Source organism: Lotus japonicus, chromosome 1, assembly GCF_012489685.1.
Source record: "Lotus japonicus ecotype B-129 chromosome 1, LjGifu_v1.2".
Lineage (NCBI taxonomy): Eukaryota > Viridiplantae > Streptophyta > Magnoliopsida > Fabales > Fabaceae > Lotus > Lotus japonicus.
Window position 1 is genome coordinate 69,692,082 of NC_080041.1, and position 23,794 is coordinate 69,715,875.

General features: G+C 35.1%; 3 protein-coding genes across 5 annotated transcripts; all 3 read left to right on the forward strand.

Annotated features, from left to right (window-relative positions):
- The first annotated feature begins 2,731 nt into the window (after nucleotides 1-2,731).
- On the forward strand, nucleotides 2,732-7,904 carry LOC130744065 (putative F-box protein At3g16210). Of its 3 annotated transcripts, XM_057596264.1 has the most exons (6): nucleotides 2,732-2,870; nucleotides 3,088-4,909; nucleotides 5,367-5,611; nucleotides 6,105-6,159; nucleotides 6,829-6,967; nucleotides 7,317-7,904. In XM_057596264.1, exon 2 carries the CDS (start codon nucleotides 3,145-3,147, stop codon nucleotides 4,324-4,326), a length of 1,182 nt encoding a protein of 393 aa, XP_057452247.1. In that variant the 5' UTR covers nucleotides 2,732-2,870; nucleotides 3,088-3,144; the 3' UTR covers nucleotides 4,327-4,909; nucleotides 5,367-5,611; nucleotides 6,105-6,159; nucleotides 6,829-6,967; nucleotides 7,317-7,904. The 3 variants fall into 3 exon arrangements, with proteins under 3 accessions (XP_057452247.1, XP_057452242.1, XP_057452250.1); XM_057596259.1 differs by lacking the exon at nucleotides 6,105-6,159; XM_057596267.1 differs by lacking the exons at nucleotides 5,367-5,611; nucleotides 6,105-6,159.
- Nucleotides 4,716-11,972, forward strand: LOC130744141 (EP1-like glycoprotein 3). Its single transcript, XM_057596334.1, has 6 exons — nucleotides 4,716-4,909; nucleotides 6,829-6,881; nucleotides 7,317-7,429; nucleotides 9,869-10,796; nucleotides 11,594-11,646; nucleotides 11,736-11,972. Exons 1-4 carry the CDS (start codon nucleotides 4,716-4,718, stop codon nucleotides 10,760-10,762), a joined length of 1,254 nt encoding a protein of 417 aa, XP_057452317.1. The 3' UTR covers nucleotides 10,763-10,796; nucleotides 11,594-11,646; nucleotides 11,736-11,972.
- Nucleotides 11,973-20,789: 8,817 nt separating this feature from the next.
- On the forward strand, nucleotides 20,790-21,809 carry LOC130744157 (F-box/kelch-repeat protein At2g43270-like). The gene has a single exon (XM_057596349.1). The coding sequence runs from the start codon at nucleotides 20,790-20,792 to the stop codon at nucleotides 21,807-21,809; it is 1,020 nt and encodes a 339-aa protein (XP_057452332.1).
- The last annotated feature ends 1,985 nt before the right edge of the window (nucleotides 21,810-23,794 follow it).

A 23,794-nucleotide genomic window follows, 5' to 3' on the forward strand; every position in this document is an offset into this window, starting at 1 on the left:
AAATCCCATGGATTTGGACCTCTGAAAAACAATGAATTATTCTGTAGCATGTAAATAATTTCTTCCAGTACATTCAATTTTGTTAGTTTCCCTAAAAAAGCATCTCTTGGTAGGTGGTTATGGATTTTCTTTGATGCAGAGTTCTGAGTTATTTATTCTGGTTTTAGGGTAGTTTAAAAGCTCACACAAATATCAACTTTCACAAGTTTTTTTTGGAAAAGCCAAAAAATACATATATAAGAGTAGTAACAAGTTTACAGAGTGATTTAAAAAAAAAACAAGTTTACAGAGTTGTTTTCATCTTTGATTTCATTTTCTAGCACTGCTTTTTCTTTTCCTTTCCCTTTTTCCTTTTTGCTATTGTGATAATCATAGCTGTTAATTTATGAACAGAAAAATGAAAAAAAAGATACTACTTGAGTACTTATTATTATTGAGATTCCTTCAAGTTTCAAGTTCTAGTCCTTCCTATTTTTCCCCTTTTTCCAGGACATATTTGTTTGAGTTGGATTGAAGCCTTGCTACCTTGTTTTGATTAACTATCACTATTAACTTTTCACACATTACTTACTTAGAGTTGTTCCTCAAAATATGTTTTGATCTTAACTTTTTTTCTATGATGAATATGATCATCAGGTTGCAAGCACAAAGTGCACTTGGTTGGCTCTATTTTGGTTCACAAAGTTACAATCTGTTGTGGTTCATGACTCATGTTATTCTTATTATAGGTCGTTTTTGCATGTCTCAGATTCAAGTTATGTTCCTTATTGTGCAGTACAACATCACTCTGAACTTGTTCTAATGCAGCTCAATTTGTGTTTTAGGACAACGTCCATCCTTCACAGATTAAAATCTGTGCTGTGTTTTATCTGAAAATCAGATTGCTCATTTCAATGCCTCTTTTGTTGAATAGATCAGATCTATGTTGCTTAGCAAAAAAGATAGTTCCAATAAGTAGTATGCAGAAATCACTGCTTACTTGTACAGAGTTTAACATGAATAAATTAAAGGAAAATGCCAAGTATGTTTCACTTTCTAAATTGTTTCCACAAAGTATGAGGGAGTTGGTCTAAAGTGAATCTAATTGTACCTATGTACACAATTCATTGATTCTCTATATAGTTTATTCTGGATTATTCTAAATTTAGAATTTGCTTGTTTTATGTTAGAAACTTACAAATATTTTTTGTAGTAAGTCCTTCTTGAATACTATCACAATGGTGTTTGTATATAATTTAAAATCAAACTATTCCTACATTCTTAGTTCTTTATCTCATTCTCCTTTTGCTCATATTCCTTCTTTATCTTCATTATCAAGTTTTCAACTATATCATTTATGTATTTGTAAATAGCTATGATCAAATGAAGAGTTTGTTGAAATAGGACGTTTTATGAACTATTGATAATGTTTGCCTTAGGTTGTTGAGCAAATATGGGCTTATATTAGGGAGAAAAATTTGCAAGACAAACAATGGGTGGAATATCATTTGCAATGAATAATTGTGACGGAAGGGGTCTCTAGTGCCTTCTAATTGTGTTTCAAGTTCTAGGTTCTGTTCGTTATTCTCTCCTCCATTCCTGGTTCAATGGTGTTTGGTGGTGGTGCACTGGTGCTCTCCTAATTCAAGAGATGTGATATAATTTAAAGTACATGAGGCATATCCAAAACATGATTCCCCTTATCAAATTTCTTAGCTTATATTCCTTAGCTTTGTATTAGAAGTTGTACTTTTATTCATTGAGATATCAAATTTTGAGATATACAAATAAAAGAATATAAAAATATTTAAAGAAAAGTATAGATTAAAAATTAATGAATAAACAGAATACAAAAATATTTTAATCAATTATTTTTTGGTGTATCGAAAAGATAAATTGCACGTTCCGGAGATTGATGCATAGACCTCCCTCCCTCAATCCAGATGTCCTCTAACTCTTACCACTTAAGATATTATTCAGGGACTTTCATCAATTGAGATATCAAATTTTGAAAATTAAAAAGAAAAAAAATTAAGATTTCCAAATATAACTTCCCATTACTAAAAAATTATATGAAACTTTTCAAAATGAATAGAAGAATGAGCTAAATATGTTTTTAATTTTTTTTTCAAAATCAAATATAGGTTAATCTTGTATTGTCACAAAAAAAAATTAATCCGGTATAATATGGGTTAACCGGTACCAATAGGTCTTAGTTTAGTTTTTTTTATAGGAAAATGTTAGTTGAATGTTAGGCTTGCGAAGCATGGACACAGTCTCTTGGCCCCTGGTGTTTGTAGTATTAATCAGCTGGTGAGTGAGCTGCAACTTATCCTTCTGAAGGACTCTCTAGCTGTGCCTTAGTTTCTTTATGTTCTGTTGTTAATTTCCAATGTAACAAAAAAAAGTAAATTAGTCTCTCATAATTCTTCACCCTTTATCTCACTCAACTCTTATATGTTATTAAACTCTAACCACTTGAGTTAACATTTGCGAACAATATAAATTAGTTTAGTGGTTACTGCCTAACGGGTAAGTATGCTAAATTCTGTTAGGAACTTAGGATAAAACATAAAGTAATATGTAATGAAAGAATATATGCATGTTTAGTTTTCAGATAAGAAGTCCGTTTGTTTGAAGTATTGGAATTCGATTTTATAATTTTCAATACACATTTAGCCAACTGAATGCACTTGTTGGGTTGAGTGACGTGTTTTCGTGCTTTTAAATTTATCAAACAGAAAACCAAGCAGGCACACTATGTAATCCGGAGATCGAACTGGTTTCCACATCATATCGTGATCTTCTTTCTTCCATTCTTTCCTCCGTTGTTCTCAACCGCGCCACATCACCGTCTCTGTTTCCGCTATCGTTCTCTTTCTCTCTCCGAGGTGCCAATTTAGGGTTTTTCTTTGAATTTCACATAAATCAATGTCTTCTTTTTAAGGTGTTCTGTGTCTTGTTTCTTTATCTTACACATGCCTAGCTTGTTTCATATTGTTTCTTTATCTATTCACTGCTATATCAACATATTTGATGTTGCTCTATGTGTGTGTGTGTGTGTGAGTTACTTACTTAATGACTATTTCTGTCTTCCTGCTCTGCCAGGTTTGGACACTAAGGAAAAACCAATTCTAGTGAAATCAACATGTATTATTATTGTTGATGGAATTCCAATCGAGACAAGTTAAATCTATGGCAAAGGAGATACCTGATGATATTTCTTTTACTATTTTGTCGAAGCTGCCTCTCAAATCTCTTAACCGATTCACCTGCGTACACAAATCATGGGCTGGTTTACTTCAAAACCCTTATTTCATGACCATTTTCCGCGCCAATTTCCTATCCAAGCATCACTCTTATTACAATGATACATCTCTTCTCTTACAGCAGACACCGCATCTCATAGATTATCTCATGGGTTGTGGCAGACCGCCGTATTTGCTTTCAGGTGACAAGTTTCAGAATAGGGTCAAATTAGATTGGCCTCTTCCATTTCAAGTCGATGACAGGTTCATCGTCATTTTGGGATCGGGTATTCATGGCACATTTTGTCTCAACCAAAGCAAGAAGTTTGTATTGTGGAACCCAGCTACTGAGGAATTCAGAATTATTCCTCCCAGCCCTCTTGACTCTCCACCTGATCTGGGTGTTATGATTACTACTCCTCATGGATTTGGTTATGACCCTGTTAGAGATGACTTTAAGGTGATTCGAGAATTAGTAACTTTTCCAGATTACACTGCCTTTGAAGATGATTGGCCAATTGCCCCAGACCCAAGCATCTTTTGGGAGATATATAGCCTAAGAAGCAACTCTTGGAGGAAACTTGATGCTCATATGCCTATTATTGTTGAGAGACCCGCCAAGTGCACTGACACGTACGTGAATGGAGTGTGTCATTGGTTGGGTATTGTAGATTTACATGGTGATGAAGAACATTTGGCGTCATTTAACTTGAGCAATGAGGTTTTCCTTACAACACCCTTACCGTTTGATCTGGGTGATAGATCGCTGCAGAAATGCTTGGTGGTGTTAAATGGGTCCATTGCTGTGATATCAGAATCTGCAGAAACAACTTTTCACATTTCAATTTTGGGTGAACTCGGTGTGAAGGAATCGTGGACTAAACTTTTCACTATTGGACCTTTGCCTTGGGTTGGGTTTCCTATTGGGGTGGGGAATAAGGGTGATGTATTCTTAAGAAAAGAAGAAAAAGGGGAACTAGCTTTGTTTGATTTAAGTTCCCAGATGCTCGAGGATATTGTCACTAAAGAGCAGTTAGATAGTCATCGAATAATAATTTATAAGGAAAGCCCTCTTCAGATAGGACAAACAGAATATTGATTGCTTTCACTGACTATATTTATGATGATGGCTATCAAGATTTATTACCATGTTGAATGTTATGAAGCCATTTGATGGGTACTCAGAGTTAGTTAGTAGATTAGTTAGTCAGTGAGAGAGGAAATATGAATAAGAGTGAGTTAGAGAGTATTAGTCATCTTTTGAGATCATTGTTATGGGAATTGGGAGAGACCAGGTTCTCTCTCTAGTGCTTGTGTTTCTATCATCATTTGTATATAATTAGGCTATTCAGTGAATTCACTTGCCCTTATCATATCTGCTAAACTGGGCTGCCTGGTGGTCTTGTGATGTCTGGCCCAATTACTTCTTCACTCACATGATGGAAGATTCACGAGCATGACAAAAGATGACTGAAGATGTCTAGCCCCATGCAGACGCTGGCTGCTCCTCACCGTGGCTGCCAGCTTCACGACAAGATGATGTGCCTTACCAACTACACACGCATCACGGAAGATGACGCGCTCCTCACCGTCGTGACCAATTCCCCACGATTTGCTCTGTTGAGTAGGTGCGCTCAGTCCCATCAATGCGGAATTGGATTGTCAAGCACTCCTTTAGCCGGGTTAGAACCCTAATTTTACTATTTGTGAGTGAGTTGTTCACTGTTGCTCTCGTAGAATCATTGTATTGTTGCCATAATTGTGGTAGCCGTAGGCTATCCACTTGGCTCTTGTTGATCCTGAGGTTGATGTCTTCTTTTATTGGCTATTTAATTTAGGGGTCTTACTTTATACCTTAAATCTTCATGTTCATTGTTTGGTTGTGATTGACCATTTAATGTTGGTTAATTCTCCTAAGATGCTCTCTTTGAAAGTATAATGTAGCTGTAAACAGATTCTGTAACAGATTCTTGGTGCTTTCTTGACCCAATGTTGTAACAGATTCTACTCCGTAATGTTGTAACTTGCTGTTTTTTTTTCTCTCTTATTAGTTTTAGTTTCAGATTTCTGTTCTTAATTACATGATGTGTTTGAGTATGTTCTTATTCTTAACACTCTTTATTTTCCCATGTGCTTTAGGTATATGTTTTGAATGGAAAGAAAGTATTTACTCAATTGTCATACGTGACAAGGGTTATTTCAAAGTCTTCCCATGAAATGTACTTATCATCACAACATTGCCAGCTACTTGAGAATCACAGGAATGAAATTTTGGCTGAATGTGATATTTGCATATCAGAGCTTGAGAGTTGAAAGTTCTTTTCTCTGTTGACAGTTTCTGCTACACTTGGGTGTTCTTTTTGCTTTTAGCCTTTGCATTTATGGTATGAATTTTAGCCTCCTATTAGTTGTACTTTTTGTTTTGGCTTGTACAGAATTGAGCTTTTTTACCTTCACTCTTTATTTGCATGAGAGCTTTTGTTGGAGTTTTACACTCCTATAGTTCTATATCTGCAAGTCATAAGGCAAAGTAAATAAACACTACTATCAAGACAAATGACAATTTCCTTCGGGGTAAAAAATTCACAATGGAAATAATGTTTTATCTGTGAACTTGGTTCTCACTTCTTAAAAGAGAAAAAAAAAAAAAAAAAAACGGAGAGGGGGAAGGGAGAGAGCAAAATAGGAACATGAGAAAAAAGAATGTATCACATCCTTAGTCCCATAGGGAATGAAACAGATGCATTTCCAATCTAAGGTAGAAAACCTTGTCCTAGAAAGCAATCTTAATCTTTTTAGTTAGTTGGCCATAAAGAGACTGTAAACTTTTAGCATATAATTTTTTCATGTATTACTAGCTTATTCTTTTGCTTTCAGATGTTGGGTGTAAAAAGCAAGGAAGAGAGAAATTTTTAATCTGAATTTCAAAGAGGTAACTTGATAATGAAGTGGAATTATTTTAATTTGTTTGATAAGCATGGAAGAAACAAATTGTTAATCTGTTTGACTCACTGTTGGTAGTGGAAATGAAGTAACTTGATAATTAGTGACATACTCACTTAGGTTTCTTTGGGTCCAAGACTGCACAAGAACAGAATTTTGAACTCCGTTTTAATGCAAATACTTATTTGGATTTGTCTATCTTTGCCATACTTGTGTAACTTGACGAATTGAATAGTTAACCAAATTTTTTATATTTTCTTGCTGATATTTTATGACACGGAAGTTTTCCCTGAATGGAATGGTTCTTAGTTTCATTTTCTAATTTTTTAATTAGATCAAACATTAGTTTTGTCTTTTTCATACTTCACCAAAAAGTCATTGATGTATTGAGTGGATAACTAGATATCATTGTAGAAAAAATTGGAGCTGCTTGAATATTTTCCTTGTGCTTATACTTTCTATAGACTAACTACTGCATTATTTAACAAAATGTTTTGTTTCCTTACTCTTTAATTTTGAGTACCTTATAATTCAATATGTCCTACAGTTTATAATTTTCCATGTGCATGTGTCCCTCATGGTCATAGTGTGTGTCTTACAATTAACAATAATATCTCTATTGGCTTATTGAGGTAGTCATTTTTTGAATTATTAATAGGTTCAATAGGATGAATCAACAACTGGTGAGCACCAAAGCAGAGTTTCAATTTGGTAAATTGAACCGGTAGTGACTCCTTTCTATGGTTATCCACCTCTATTTTTAAGGCCCAAGTTTCCATGGCAACCAGGAATGCCAGGTAACATGAGTCATTCCTTGATTATTTCAGCTTTCATTGAAAGATTTCTTGCTTGGATTTATTTGTTATTGTGAATAAATCACTCATATTTATTTCACTTTAACACAAATATCAGATGTGGAGAATTCAATTCAATACTGGTTATGTATGGCTGTGTGTGAGAGAGAGACAGAGTTCAGTGACTGTGTTAAAGAATTAGTTTTGGTCCATTAAATTGTCATGTATATTAGGACTAAGTTTATGATGTGGATGAAATTGAGCAGCAGCTTTTGTGTTCCCAGATTTTATTCTCATCCCTATCCTTTCAGGTTGTGCGTGTGACTAATGATCCTTGTCATTGATTTCGCAGATGATGAGTATGATTTAGAAAATGCTTTCAAGAGAGCTGTGCCATGGCTTGAAGGTGGCTTTGTCATGAAGGATGAATTAAGTTCAGTCTTCGATGTTTTTAGTTTGTTGCAAGTTAGTTAATATTGTTTTTCTTTTAACTTGCTTACTTTGAATACTTAAGCATGCATTTTTCTTCATTGCAAGTTGGTTAATAGCTTTCTCTTATTTCTGTTGAATCAATGGATTTTTATATCATTAACTAAAGATATGCTACTTATTTTTACTGCTTGCTGAGTTACTGTGGTGTTTTGGTTGAATGACTTCTGATAATTATCTTAACTAATTTCTCCGTTTAAGCATACAAGTGGCAGAGTTTCACATAATATGGCTTCATTTGAATGAGCTGAAGTTACCTTTGGACATTCTCTTCAATAATATTGATGACATTCATTGTTTGGTGTTGCTTCCTACTGCAATGTCCTGCTATGCTTATATTTTTTATGTGTCGACAGTAACACATACCGATGATTATTGTAGTACTTTCTTAGCCGATTGTAACAGACATCTCTATATGTTTTAAATTTGAGTCTTCACTTTGGACATCTCATTTATCCGTGTAACTTATCTCTTTAAAATACATGTTCTCACTATTTTCCTTGAAGCTTGACTCTCACTTAACATTATTGTAAGAAAACTTCAATTCAACTGTACGACAAAAACAACGAAAGCTTTATCCAACTAAGGTCGTTTATATGGATCACTCGATCCATTTGTTACTAATTATCTTCAACTTAAGAAATCGCAGAAACTCATAAAGTCTTCATCTTCATCAATACCATCTTCCTCAAAATCAGCCACTACATAACCCTAAACTATATAAGCACGTGTATTTGAAGTTTATAACTGAAATTGTTTTTTTTTTTTTCTGAAAACTTCCTGCAAATATATTAAATTGGTGGCATAGAGGTCAAAATATCAGCAGTTACAAAAGGTTCAACCTCAGGAGCTACCTCCTCTAGCCAAACATTACCGGCGAAAGAGGAGGCATTCCTGCCCAAAAAGTCTCCAATAGAGTCGCCACCATGGTGAACAAAAACAATAGTAAAAAATTCAAAAGAACGACAAAACCGGAAACAGTCATCAATGGTGGTTAAATAATTCCTCCCATCAACTCTTCTAGTCGTGGAAAAATATTGTTTCAAATGTACAAAGTTGATATAATATTGAATCATAACTATTTATTAATAAATTAACTATGATACCAAGTTGTTAATTTCAAAAAATAAAATACTCCCTCCGTTCCTATTTAACTGTCCGGAAAGAGAAGAAACACACATATTAAGGAGTGCAATTAATTTTGTTGGTTTTCATAAAAGTAGTATTTGTTTTTCATTTTTACCCTTTAGATTGCATTTTATCTTTCTTCATTTATTGTTTTGATAAGGGTATTATTTGAAAAACATCATTTAATGCTCTCTTGAAATGCTAAATGGACAGTTAAATAAGAACAAAGTATTTTTCTCAAAGTGGACAGATAAATAGGAACGGAGGGAGTAAAAGACCATACCAAGTTGTTTGTTTTAAATAAAAAAACTGCTAAGAAAAAACTGATGCAGGAAAATCATAAAGTATGACTTTACCTTTTTTCCCTGCTATGGAGACTTTAATCTTCAATTATTTTAGAAAAGTTTGGTTAGAAAAAGAATGTATTCTTTCAACTAAAAAAAGAAGCAATGTATAAATTTATTTTACATTTCTTATACAAATCAAATCTTATTCAAAGATACACATAAAGCTACAATTACAAAAATACATTGTTTACGCCTCCATCTCCATTTTTAGAGAGAGAAATAAAATGTGAGAAAGAAGTATGAGATATAATTATTGATGTAATAAGAATAAATGAGAAAGATAGAAAAAGTAAGAGAGTGAAAATAATATGGAAGAAGAAAAAAGTATCAAATCTCAAAACTCCTTGTAATTAATGTTCAGATCAGTGTTGTCAAATAGCAGTTATAGTGGTGCTATAGCGCTATAACGTAGCATTTTTTTGCTTACCGTTACTCTACTTAGTCTGCTATTACCAGCTATTTGCCGCTTTTCCCCGTTTTTTTTTGCTATCTTCCCCTTTAAGAGATTAGAAATATCGGATTTTTAACTTACCATTATAGTCTGCAATCCACTATTAACGACACTGGTTCAGATTAGGATATAAATTCACAACAATAATATAGAAGGAGAGTTATGAGCCAACAACACGGCAACTTAATTACCATAGCTGGCATCTTTCTCAACAATACATCTATATGAATTAATACTATAATATAAGACTGACTTCATTTCATCTTGATCCAAATTTAAGATCTTGAGTTGCCAACTTTGACCAACAATGCCTAAAAGAACAGCTTAAATAGAGGTGTACCCAAAACATAGCAGACTCACACAACTACGTACAATGGCTTCTTCTCTGCCTCATCTCCTCATCACTTTACTCCTCTTGTCTTTCTTGACCTTCTTAGCTCATGCAGTTGTTCCTCAAAATGAAACCTTCAAATTTGAAAACTCTGGTGAACTAGGCCCTTACATTGTGGAGTACGGTGGCAAACAAACACCGCCAATAAAGGCGTGGTGGCGTTCAGGTTACTTCCAAATGGCAACGTGGTGCTACTTGATGGGAACGGGAAATTCGTTTGGCAAAGTTTTGACCACCCCACCGATACGATCCTGGTGGGGCAGTATCTGAGAGCTAGTGGGCCATATGAGCTCGTTAGTAGGCTTTCCGAGAAGGAAAATGTGAATGGGCCTTATAGCTTGAAGTTGGAGGGTAAAGGGTTGGCCTTGTACTACAAGCCCAAGAACTCTCCCAGGCCCATTTGCTATTGGTCTGAATCTTATATTGAACAAGGCTCATTTGAAAATGTCACATTAACATCTGATTCAGAAAGTTTTGAAATTGGGTTTGATTACTTTGTTGCCAACTCTTCCAATTTTGGCAACAGGATCATTGGTAGGCCAGTGAACAACAGTACCTTGACATATGTTAGGCTTGGAATTGATGGTAACATTAGGTTCAACACTTATTTCCTAGATGTGCGTGACGGTGTTTGGAAAGTGACCTACACTTTGTTTGATAGAGATTCTGATGATGAGAGTGAGTGCCAATTGCCACAGAGATGTGGGAAATTTGGGCTTTGTGAGGAAAATCAATGTGTTGCTTGCCCATTGGAGAATGGACTATTTGGGTGGAGTAACAATTGCAGTGCTAAGGCTGTAACATCATGCAAGGCAAGTGAATTCCACTACTATAAACTTGAAGGAGTTGAGCATTACATGAGTAAATACACTACTGGGGATAGAGTAAGTGAAACTAATTGTGGAAACAAATGCACCAAAGACTGCAAGTGTGTGGGGTATTTCTACAACAGGGATAACTCAAGGTGCTGGACAGCATATGATCTACACTAGAGTGGCGAATTCCACCCATGTAGGCTATATCAAGGTGCCTAATCAGAAATAATTTGAGCCTCTGTCCTTGGGAAGTTTAGGATATCTCATTTTGTATGAAACCATTTCCTAATATTGGTTTTAGAATGCAATAAATCTGTGGTATGACTCTCTTCTCCACTTGGAGAAGAGCATCTGTTTAAAATGAATTAAGAAGTGTGCAATGAATTTATAATTGGTTTGTCTTCAAAAAGCAATTCATATTTTTCTCTCTTCTCCAGTTTCCTTCTCTAATTAATTGACTTGATAAAGCAGGCTTAAAATCATTTCTCTGGCTGCCAACATAATAGGGCTCAGCCTGTTAATGCAGGGGTTTGGAAAGTGTACACTACTGATGTAATTTAATTTGATTCATTCTTTTATTTAAATAATAGAACTGAGCTTGGGTGTAAGGGGGAGTCCCTCCCCTTTCTTCTTAATCTCTCTCTATATATCAGTTTGCTTCTCTTTTTCTGCTTTCTGTTGTATATGGGAAGTTGGGAACCTAAATCAATATTTGCGTTGGTTAAGTCATAGTTTATTATAGTAACTACTAATAGTAGTTAATAAAGGAAACATTGTTTGCTTATGAACAACTTTCTCTTGCATACACATTCTTCTTGTTCTTGCATTAATGATTAATAAAATGTCTTCACATTCATAGCTGACAATGTCAAAGAAGCTGCAAGGAATATCTTGTTCTTGCTTTTTATTAATAGAATGATTCTGCTTTGCATTTCCATTTCATGCCTGATGCAATATTTATGTTTTTTTTTTTTTACTTTTTGTTGATTGTTTCATTTCCATGCCTAGTTGATCAAGTGAGTATTCCATGGAGGCTTATAAGAGATATGGGGTTGTCAAGGGTACAGTCCTCACTGACTTGCATCTCTATCGTTGCAATCTCTTTAGTTCGTATTAGTATTATTCACCCCTCATTTTTGTGTCGTTGCAGTCTCTAAGCTGAAACTAGTCTATTAGCATTTCAAAATTACATATTGATGTTGGGGAAGTTTATGATACCTTCAATGCTCGTTCCAGCTATGGGAGGAAGTTCTGTAAGTTGAATTTCTGTGTTCTGATGCACTTAGTAATGTTATGGAAATTTTCAGATGTAATTCCTATTTCTTATATTATTAGTGACTCCTCATTGCAACAAATTAATGATCCCCACTAAGTACATTTCCTGCTTCCTTCTCTTCTATATTTTGCATTTAGGAGAACATTAAATTAAAACATTGATTTTTGTTTCTTAGCATCTAACAACTAATCCAGAAGTCCTCTCATGGGTGTTCTTCTGCTCTGTAAGCTTTAGGGAAACAACCATAGTGAAAGATCAGAGAATCCAGGATTTCTTGTTCTATAATTCTAAAGGGAAGGTAGGAGGATTTTACTGCAGATATGCTAATTAATGATCAACTGGAGAATTGTGGACATGATGTTGAAATTTATTTGCACAATTATTTCTAAAAATGGACATGAATCATGATGTTGATAACCTTTTTTTTTTTGAAGCTCATGATGTTGATAACCTTGGTGCAGAGAGAGTTTTCTTAGTGGTATGATGTTGGAAATTGTGGTCGCTGACATGATTTGCCAATAGTTTGTTTATGTAGAATAAGGTTTTTGACTCCTTTTTTTTAGTGTTGAGTGTGCCACTTTGATCATAATTTCTTCCACAAAACTTAATTTTGTTTGTTTCCCTAAAAAGAATCTCTTTCTAGGTGGTTATGGATTTTCTCATGTCTTTTCTTTGATGCATAGTTCTGAGTTATTTATTCTGGATTTTTAGTATAGTTTAAAAGCTGACACAAATATCAACTTTTACAAGATTACAAAGTTGTTTTTATCTTTTTTTTTTTTGAATGAAAGTTCGCCTTTTCTCATTAATCAGACAAAGCAACATCTACAAAGAGGGCCTGCTCTATTTCAGGAGGTGGAACATCCCACCACAACTTAGTATTATAAGAGCAGGCCAAAGAAGCAAGAGTATGAGCAGGTACATTTGCATTACGGGATACATGATTGAAGGAAATAGAGGTAAATAGACTAGCTAGATAGATACAATCCTGCATAAGGTTTTGGATAGTCCAGAGGCTTGAATTGGTTCTCATTGCTTTGACCACAGAGAGAGAGTCCAATTCAAAGATCACACTATCTAAACCCACTTCCAAGGCTGTGTGTAGGCTCCAGCGAAGAGCCATAGCTTCAGCAATAAGGGGATCCAATCGTTGAGCTTCCAGGCAGGTTCCAGCGAGCATTATGATTCCTCTGTGGTCCCTTGCTACAAAACCGAGCCCTGTAGAGTGTGGTCCCGACCACCCAGCATCTACATTAATTTTAATTCTCCCTTGGCTTGGTGCACTCCATTGTTGTGGCCTTTTCTCTTGTACGCATGGAGCATGGTGTTCTTGAGCTTCTTTCCACTCCGCCAGCAGGTTCTGGGCTTTTTCCATTGCTGTAGCTAGGTGAACTTGGACATTGTTGAACAAGCTTTCGTTTCTTGCTTTCCATATAGCCCAGGTCCCGTGGAACACTTGTGCAACTATCTCATCTTCTTGATTGGCACAAAAGCTTTGGAGCCACTCAAGGAAGCTAGTTTGTACCAAATCCATACGAAGGCCCAAGGAATGGTGGAACCATGCTGCCCTTGCCCAGGAACATTGGAGAAATAAGTGGTCTTGTGTTTCTACCACATCTTGACTGCACAGTGCACACTGTTCCTGAATCTGAATTCCTCTTCTGGCAAGATTGGCACGACAAGGAGTAAGGTTGTTAATAACTCTGTACATGAAGTGTTTTACCTTGTTCTGGATTTTGGCACGCCACAAAGTCTTCCATGAGAAAGATGGGCTGTTTGAACCACTTGCAGTAGCAGCAATCTTTTGGCTTTGAATTTGATAATAGGCTGATTTTACTGAGAACATTCCATCCCTGCTCCATCTCCAAATCAACTTATCTTCAGAATCCCTCCAGCTCAAGCGAATGGATTTAATTAATTGAGCTTCTGCTGGATTGAACAATTGGTCTATCTTGGAGATGTTCCAGCTTCCTCCTTCCCAAAGTCTTAAATCTGATACTTTCTCATGAGCAAATTCTGGGACAACTTGGGTTCGAACATAGCCACTATCAGGTCCTGGAAGCCACGGGTCTTTCCATATACTTACTTTCTTTCCATTCCCAATGCTCCATTTACAACCTTCCTCGATGAATTTCAGTGTTCCCCACACACTACGCCAAGCATAGCTTGGTTGATAGCCCACACCAGCTTTTAACAAATCACATTTTGGGAAATATTTTGCTTTCCAAACCTTGTACAGCAGTGATTTTTCTGAGTTTAATAGCCGCCAAGCTTGCTTTGCTAAAAGTGCTCTATTGAAGTCCTCCAAATTTCTAAAGCCCAAGCCGCCTCTGTTTTTTGGTTTACACAGATGTTGCCATGCTGCCCAGTGTATTTTCCTTTCATTTTCCTTCTGTCCCCACCAAAAGTTTGCAAGAAGGCTTTCAATTTTGGAGCATATACCATTTGGTAGCTTAAAACAGCTCATGACATAGCTGGGAATCGCTTGTGCCACCGCCTTGATGAGGATCTCTTTACCTGCTTTGGATAGCGTCTTTTCCTTCCATCCTTTCAATTTTCTCCACACTCTCTCTTGAATCTTTCCAAAAATCGCTTTCTTTGAGTGACCAATGACAGTGGGCAAACCAAGATACTTGTCGTGGACAATCACCGCCTTTACTCCCATCCTATTCCGGATCGTATCCATACTGGTTTGTGGTACATTTCGGCTGAAAGAAATCTCTGATTTGTCCATGTTTACAAGTTGTCCTGAAGCTTGTTCGTACTGCCTGATCACATCTAGTAAGCTTGATGCCTCCTCTTGTGTTGCCCGACTGAAAATTAGACTATCATCTGCGAAGAACAAATGGCTAATGGGGGGGGCTCCTCTCGCTACCTTGATTCCATGGAGGTTTCTCAATCGGATTTGGTTTGAGATTAATCCGGAGAAAGCTTCTACACAGAGTATGAATAGGTAAGGTGAGAGTGGGTCACCCTGTCTGAGGCCTCTCTGAGGGGAGAAGGGAGGGGAGGGCTCTCCATTGACAAGAAGAGAGTGGGATACAGAGGAGACACATATGGAGATGAGCTCAGTGATTTTTGAGGGGAATCCCATAGTAGTGAGAACCTGTTTCAGAAAATCCCACTCTATTCTGTCATAGGCCTTTGACATATCGAGCTTGAGTGCCATGTACCCTTTCTTCCCTTTTCTTTTCTTCTTCATGTAGTGGAAAACTTCAAAGCCGGTTAGAGCATTATCCGTGATTAGTCTTCCAGGAATAAAGGCACTTTGCTGCTCTCCAACTACTTCTCCAAGGACGTCTTTGATTCTATTTGCTATGCACTTTGTCACAAGTTTCATTATGACGTTGCATAAGCTTATAGGTCTGAATTCCATGGGGTTTTCTGGAGCTTTAACCTTCGGAATGAGGCATATGAAAGTCTGATTGAGGCTTGCGGGATCCACTCCTTTGTTCAGAATTTCTAGCACTTGACTTGTGACATCTCCACCCACTAATTTCCAATACTTTTGGTAGAAAAGGGCTGGAAATCCATCCGGTCCAGGAGCTTTCAAAGGGTGCATCTGATTTAAAGCATAGGCTACCTCATCTGCTGTAAATTCCTCTTCGAGATGCTCCCTCATTTCCTGGTTGAGCTTGTTCTTAATTTTCTGGCACACTTCCTCTATGTTGTTTGGTTGTGAGCTCTTGAAGATACCCTCAAAGTAGTTGGAGAAGGCTGTAGTGACTTGGTCCTGTTTATAAACCCAATTTCCATGATCATCTCGAATTCTTGCTATTCTGTTTCGCTTTTGGCGTTGGTTGGCTTTCCCATGGAAGAAGCTGGTGTTTTTATCTCCCTCTTTTAGCCATGTTGCTCTTGACCTCTGCCTCCAGTACAGTTCTTCCCTCCCCATCAGTTCTGCAAACTCATTTTCCATCTCTTTTCTTCTCATTATATTCTCCTCTGTGGGATTCCATTTTTGAGCTGCTTTTAATCTCTGTTCCAGATCATGGAGTTTTTTCCTAATGCTGCCAAATTCTGTTTCAAGTGCCATAATTGTTTCCTTTGCTTGTGCAAGTTTCTGTTCCACATTGTCCCCTCCGCTTTGCCAGGCTTGTCTCAGGTGGAAAGCTAGCTCATGGTTCAAGGTAAGATGTTTGTTTTTATCTTTGATTTCATCCTTTAGCTAAACATATATCAGAGACGATGCACATGGTAAATTACTGTGAAGGTCATATCATTTCTCTTTTTCCACAAAAGAAAGTTTTTTATCAGCTCCTAAATACAAAAGATCTGCTTTTTCTTTTCATTTTTGCTCGTGTGATAATAATAGCGGTTAATTAAAGAATAGCATAATGAAAGAACATATTGCGTCTGCTTGCGTACTTATTATTATTTTTTAGATTCCTTCAAGTTCTAATCCTTCCCATTTTTTACCCTTTTTTCATGACATATTTGTTTGAGTTGGAAGCCTTGAACTTTTCACCCATTACTTAGACTATGTTGTTACTGAAAATATGTGTTGATCTGAACTTTTTATCCATGATGAATATCATCATACAAGTTGCAAGCACAAAGTGCACTTGGATGCTCTATTTTGGCTCACAAAGTCACAATGTGTTGTGATTCATGATTCATGTTATCCTTAATATAGGTTGTTTTTTCATGTCTCAGATTCTAGTTTTAATTGTTCCTTAGTGTGCAATTATCACCACACTCAGAAGTCAAAACTTGTTCTAATGCAGCTCAGTTTGTGTTTCGGGACAGCGTTTGGAGAAGCCATTCCTTAAAGTCACACCTCGGCCTATTTTGTTTCAAGCCCAACAACAACTCAAAACCCAATAAATACCCTGAGCTCACAAATAAAAACAATCATACACATCTCCTCTATACTTTATTGTACAGGACTACAGGCATTCGACTTCAATATTTTATTAATTTAGATAAATATAGGTTTTTATTTTATTAAAAAAATATATAAATTTAATTATACTATCGTAATCCTTTTTTTTTTTGACAGAATCATAATCCTAATCTAATAAAATTTGAAAAATGAAAAACAAATAAAAATGAATATCATACTTTATGAGATCATAAATAATTTGAAATAAATTAAGTATTGATGTGTAAAATAGTAATGCTAAATATGAAAACAATATACAAGTACTATAATTTATGTCAGTTTACTATTTTTGCTTGTTTAATGACTAGTTTTGCCAAAAAAAAATTAAATCATCTAGTTTTTTAGTTTTCAGATAGTTTTTCTAGCTTTTAGTTAAGTTAGGTATTGTCAAACATAGTCTTACGGATGCACTAGCTCGGGAAGCATGTAGGGTCGAGACACCATTTCAGCAGTGGAATGACCCCCTCCTTTGTTTATGCGTCACTGTATTTAGACGCAATTAGCTAGTTTCTCTTTTTTATTAATTTTCCTCTTGTAACAAAAAAGATAATCTTAAAATTGGTTGATATATCCGAACAAGTAGATAACATTTTTTGTGCATAAATTGGTTCATCAAAAAAGCTTTGTTTTTAAGGACAGTGTGGTTTAACTAGCTTAAAGATGATTTAACTAGATTTTTCTTTTGAAATAGGAGCTCTCGTTCTGCAGCGTGGTGGCAAGACCGATAGGAGATTGACTCCGGGTATAGATAGGGTCAAATCCGTAGGAGTCATGGTTAACTTGTCAGGCTCATGACCTGAAGATTGCAGGTTCGAATCCTGCCCCCGCCATGTCTTGATTTCTAAAAGTCTGAACTTGAACCCTAGTTTCCATCAAGCAGAAGCAAGACAGAACAGAGCCCTCTAGAGGTCGTCCAAAGCCCGAATCAGGTCTCGGATATTTTGCATGTTGCCACCCGCTCCAGATTGATGGGCAGAAGATATTATATTCCCATCATATCATATCTTAGTAGCCCCACCTGGTGGCTTCCGCGTCACCCCCTGTTGCTCCATTATATATTCCGGATCCCTGAGTGATAGAAGGGATATAAGCGAGACCACCAAACCTCACTTCGCCTTTCTTATGTTTTGAATTAAAGTAGGTCGCGATTGTTGCATTTTTGTTAAGTAGGTCAGGGGAAGCTACCGCTTATACGACAACTCTATTTCCTCATCTTGCTTCTAGCAAAGCTTATACTTTGCTTGCTTCTCCCGTGCTTGCTTGCGCGAAGGCTTATAATAGAGAGTCCTTTTCGCTAGGTCCATACCCTAGCCAAGTTAGCTATTGGACTAAGACTAAGCAAAATGAGTAGCCCTGATGGTATAGTTTATGCTTTTTTAGGCTCCTTTCTAAGGAAGATTTAGGCTATTTCTATTATGCTTCCGAAGCCTAGACCCACCCACACCCTAAACAGATTCTAGCTTAAAAGCCCTTCAATAGTTTATTTCAGTAGTTTAAATAATTTAAAGTTTATTGAATTTATTTACATTTTTATCCTTATCATTTTATTAAAATTTCATCATTACCCTTTTGATATTTATGAAAACACCAAACCCTGAAAACGAGAATAAATTTAATAATTTATATTGTACTTTTAGGATGATAAATAATTTGAAGTAAATTAAAATATTTAAAGTGATAATTATTTTAATATTAATATCGTATATGTATTGATATATAAATAAAGTAAAGTTAAATATATACAAAAAATTATTTTTCAATGTACCAAAAAATATAAAAGAATTATACAAGTATGTCTTTTATGCCCTTTTACAATTCAAATTTTTCAACAACTAATTTTACCAAATACTTTTTTTAATCTAGTAAGTTTTCAGCTTTCAGATAGCTCATAAGTTTTCAGCTATTATCAGCTTATAACTTTAAGTTAATCGAATGTACTCTCATTTTTATCCTTATCATTTTAATAAAATTTCATCACTACTCTATATTTTAAAAAGCACTAAAGCCTGATCATGGTTTATTTCAATCAGACACATTTTTGGGACTAGCCTTTTCCGCTTAGTGTAAGCCGCCACGAAAAAGGGATTAATTAGTCATTATAGTTGATGGTGATTAACGTGTGTTAGAGTTCAAGCGTGAATACAAAGAAGTCTCACATTCGATGAATAAGTTAGAGTTGAGTAGTTTATAAATCGAATGACTCACTCTCTCATTGCCTAGAGGTTTTCCTATTCTTTTAACACATGTAGAAACAATCACAACTTAGCTCATTTCGTTGCAAGCCCAACAACAAATCAAAATCCAATATGATATTAAAGTCTAGCCTAACAGCTCATGATCCAAAAAAGGAGAAATGACCAATAAGAAAAACAAACAGGTCCCCTATACTCAAGATAGAGAAGGAGCACAAAAAGGTTCCGTTTAAGTATAATCCGTACATGTCAAGTCATAAGCCTTCTTCTTCCACTCAAGATAAAAAAGGAGCACAAAGAGGTTCCACTTTTTTTTTTTATGGAAAATACGACTTTCATTCAAATTGAAACAAAAAATACATCAGCTAATAGAGCTGTAGCAATTGAAGTAGAGAAATTATCCCACCAAACACTAGCTGCTAGTAAATGAGCTACTTTGTTCCCCCCCCCCTAACATGTCCTATTTCAAAGAATGCCATAGTGGAAGCTATATGTCTACAATCATTTCTAAGGAGGGATTATTCTTTTTTCCCAGGAAGTTATCCACCACCCCACAAAAAGGTTCCACTTGAGTACAAGCCTAGACAACAAACAACAACAATAACAAGTCAAGTCAAAAAAGAAGTATACGTAAAATAAATAAGGATTTAGGGTTTTTCATAAGCCAAATGCTTAGAATTTGTTCTAAAGTCAAGTTCAAGTAGATAAAAATAATAAGAACAAAGATTAATTGCAAAAAAATTATAGATAACGTGTTCTATAAACCGGTTGATAGAAAATTATATTTTTTTCATAATCCAAATGCTTAGAACTTTTTTTAAGTCAAATTTAAGTAGATATAAAAATACCATTCCAATGCTTAGAAAATAATTTACTCCGTCAAAAAAAAAATCAAGTAGATATAGATTCCCATTTTTTTTACAAGTGAATTATAGATATATAGATACATTATTCACGAAAAAATATTGGTTTAATGCTTTTGAATTTGTTTTTGAAATCAAATCCAAGTAGATAACCTTAATAAAAAAAATAGCTCAAGTGGTAAGAGCTAGTAGACATATGGGTTGGGATAGGGGAGGTTCAGGAATCAATACCTGATGTGAGCAATTTATTTTTCCGATGTAAAAAAACATAACATTAATAAAAAAAAAAGGTTAAGTACAAATTATTTACCATCCCAATGCTTTGAATTACATCTCCATTTCAAAAAAAAAAATTACATCTCAATTAAGTTAACAAATTATTAAGAAGTAAAGGGTTGTGCATGGTCACTATAAATTATTTTTACCTAATCATTCAATTGAAGTCCAGCAAATCATAAAATATATTCTTTTTTATTTAAATTTAAATTTAAAATAAAATCAACTATTCATCCAACGTGGCATATCATTATTGGTTGTCAGCGTAAAACTGAGATTGCTTATCCATTAAACTCAATTATTAAAGATTAAAAAATATAATGTTTTAATCAATTGAGATACCAAAATTTTGAATTAAAAAAAAATTGATACAGAATTTTTTGAAGACAAAAAAAACGATATTTTTTTCATGTCCCAAAACGTGTTCTATAATTTGGTTGACATATCAGAAATTGAAGCTAACAAATTCAAGTAGATAATATTAGGTTAAAATATTCTTTATTTATTTACTTATATAATTACATATATAATCCTATTTAGATTTGTTTAGATTTAGATAAAGAACTTCTATAAGAGGTTTAGGTATTAGGGAAGGTGAGTAATAGAGCGTATTAGCAGCCAAAGAAGGATGTTCAAAGGACCAAAGATTAACCCTACGTTTATTCTCATTCATTCCTCCAATTCTTTATCTCAATCGAGAGAAGTTAAATCTATGGCCCCTCCAACAATGGAGATTCACGATGATATTGCCTTCTCTATTTTGTCCAAGCTGCCTTTGAAATCTCTTAAGCGATTCACCTGCGCACACAAAACATGGGCTCATTTACTTGAAAATCCTCATTTCATGGCCATGTTCCGCGCCAATTTCTTGTCTAAACATCACTCTTATTATGACGATACATCTCTTGTCTTACTTGATTATAGAAGAGAGCCACATTTACTTCTAGGTGACAAGTTTGAGAATAAAGTTAAATTAGATTGGCCTTATCTATTTTCCACGGTGATTGTGGGTTGTGGTATGCATGGCATTTTTTGTCTTGATCTAGGAGGGCAGTGTGAATTGTGGAACCCAGCTACTAAGGAATTAAGAATTATTCCTCCCAGCCCTCTTGTTGAGTCTCAACGTGATCAGATTACCTCTAGCCCTTTTGTTGAGTCTCAACGTGATCAGATTACCTCTGCTACTGCTTTTGGATTTGGTTATGACAACCTTAATGATGACTTTAAGGTGATTCGGTTACTACGATTTTTTCCATATCTTACTTTTTCCGAGCAAGATAATAAGCCAATGATCCAAGAACCCTTGCCGTGTTTGGAGATATATAGCCTAAGAAGCAACTCTTGGAGAAAACTTGATATTGATAGGTTTTTGGATCCCCTACCTGATACAGGCGGTGTCAGTTACTTGAATGGAATGTGTCATTGGTTGGCTACTGGATATGAAAATCACCATAAAACACAATATTTGGTATCATTTAACATGAGCAGTGAGATTCTCTTTACAACGCCCTTACCCTTAGATATGGGTCGAGTCACCAAATTCTTGGTAGTGTTAAATGGGTCCATTGCAGTGATATTGAGATATGGAAAAACTTATCACATATCAATTTTGTGTGAACTTGGTGTGAAGGAATCGTGGACTAAACTTTTCACTTTTGAATGCTTGCTTGGCGTTCGGCCTATTGGAGTGGGGAAAGAATGGTTATATATTCTTCCGAAAGCAAAATGGTGAGTTAGCCTTGTTTGATTTAAGCACCAATATGCTTGAGGATACTGCAGTTAAGGATATTGCAGTTAAAAGGCAGTTAAATAGTTATCAGTTAATAATTTATAAGGAAAGCATTCTTCCGATTGGAAGAACAAGTTAATGATTGTTTTTATAGTCTAAGCTTAAAAAGCTTTCATTCATAATTAAATCTATGATGATGGCTATTGAGATTTAATGAAGTCATGTGTATACAAATTGGCTCTTTAATTGCCTATATCATGTATACTGTCAAACATATGAGAAAAAAACCATTTGGTAGCACGAATCTTGTTTTATCAATTTTATTTGATGCATTATTCTCTTCTCTTTCAATTTGCATAATGTTTTATATTCTTGTTATTCGTATTTTTCTTTTTCGTTTTGGGTTGAAATAGCTTATATAGGGAAACTTTACACAGTTTAATAAGTAGAATATTGATAGCGATAGTGAATCTGCAAGTGTACAGATTGCTCGAAGTAATAAAAAGATCGAACCACAGGGATTGTGTAGTTTATACTCTAAATTAACTAAATTTAGAATGAAAGGACAAGAAAGTAAAAATAAAAATAAAGAAATGATTGGTTGTTGGTGTGAAACTTAACTGCAATTAAATAAAAGAAAGTGAATAAACGGTTGAAGTGAATTCAATTTAAAAGCGCGATAGGGATCCTGATTTCGTTAACTTTCTCCCTATGTATCTCCCCAAACAGTTATAATTATGAATTCAATAGATTATCAAGGTGCTAAACCTAGATGTCCACTTATCAATTCCTTGCATAAATGTCCCTTCCAATTAATTAATGATAGCTAATTCCTTAGTACCTAATCCTAATTAATATTAATTAGAGATGAAGTTCAATTCAATTCAGGCAAACACAAGCAATTTGTTACCCTTATTCCTAAGGCGCAAAGACCCTTGCTCAACTTCTCCCCAAATCCCAAAATTCTACCAATTTCCCAACTGCATAGAAAATAGTAGAGAAAGTTTCAATTAAAACAGAGGAAAAAATCAAAACATAAAATATGATCCATAATCATAACTGAAACTTAGTTCAAAACATAGCTTGAAAGAAAACTAGATCAATCACCCTAACACTAGGGAGTTTAACCTAACAATATCATAGAGAAATTACAAGAGAAATACCTATGAAATGTATCACCTACGGCTGCTGCCGTTCTTCCCCCTCATTCATGTTCCAATTCAATATATATATATCTATCCCAAAAACCTAAAATCTATATTGTTGCCACCGCCTCCTTTTTCCTTCTGTTCTGTTTCTTTTTTTCCTTCATCACGTGACAACTTTCTATCAATAAGACAAAACTCTTCTGGCACGTGCCGCAGCTCCATTGGACCAAGGTTCAAGAGGGTTGGAATCCAGTGCTTCACGCACCTCTGTCTTATGGCTGACCCCTAGCTAGATCGCGCCACATGGCAGGGCTGGAAGCTGCAGCCGTTGATTCCTTGCGGGTGCACCTTAATGTTCATGGACCATCAGCACCTGATCAGCTCCTCTTTATTATTCCGAAAATCCTAATAAAAATCAAATAAAAATCCTAAAAAATATAGAAAAATACTAAAAACATATAAAAATAATAAAATGCATGAAATAATCCTAAGTGACCTAAAATGACTAAAATATCCTAAATAATATATTAAAATCCATGAAAATTATATGGAAAAATAGCATTAAATCCCGGGTCATCAAATATCTTTTTTTTTTTAAATACACTCTGCTTGAAAAAAAAAATTATAAACAATAAGACTTATATTGAATAGAAGTACAAGGGGTATTTCAACCCAATACAAAGAGAAAGAAGAAGATGAAATAGACAAGCTAAGAATTAATCATGTACAAAAATAAAGATCCAAAAAATGACAAAACTACCCCACCTAGTACCTCTTTGAAAATAGACTTAACAAAACATGCCTCGTTAAAACATTGCCAGGATAAAACCCCTTGAAAAA

Bases quoted from the DNA above. Each gene is read 5' to 3' on its own strand.
- LOC130744065 (XM_057596264.1), top strand. From the start codon at position 3,145: ATGGAATTCCAATCGAGACAAGTTAAATCTATGGCAAAGGAGATACCT.
- LOC130744141 (XM_057596334.1), top strand. From the start codon at position 4,716: ATGCAGACGCTGGCTGCTCCTCACCGTGGCTGCCAGCTTCACGACAAG. The intron at 4,910-6,828 runs GTTAGAACCCTA...AATTATTAATAG, and splicing joins TCAAGCACTCCTTTAGCCGG to GTTCAATAGGATGAATCAAC. The intron at 7,430-9,868 runs GTTAGTTAATAT...AAACTCTGGTGA, and splicing joins ATGTTTTTAGTTTGTTGCAA to ACTAGGCCCTTACATTGTGG.
- LOC130744157 (XM_057596349.1), top strand. From the start codon at position 20,790: ATGGCCCCTCCAACAATGGAGATTCACGATGATATTGCCTTCTCTATT.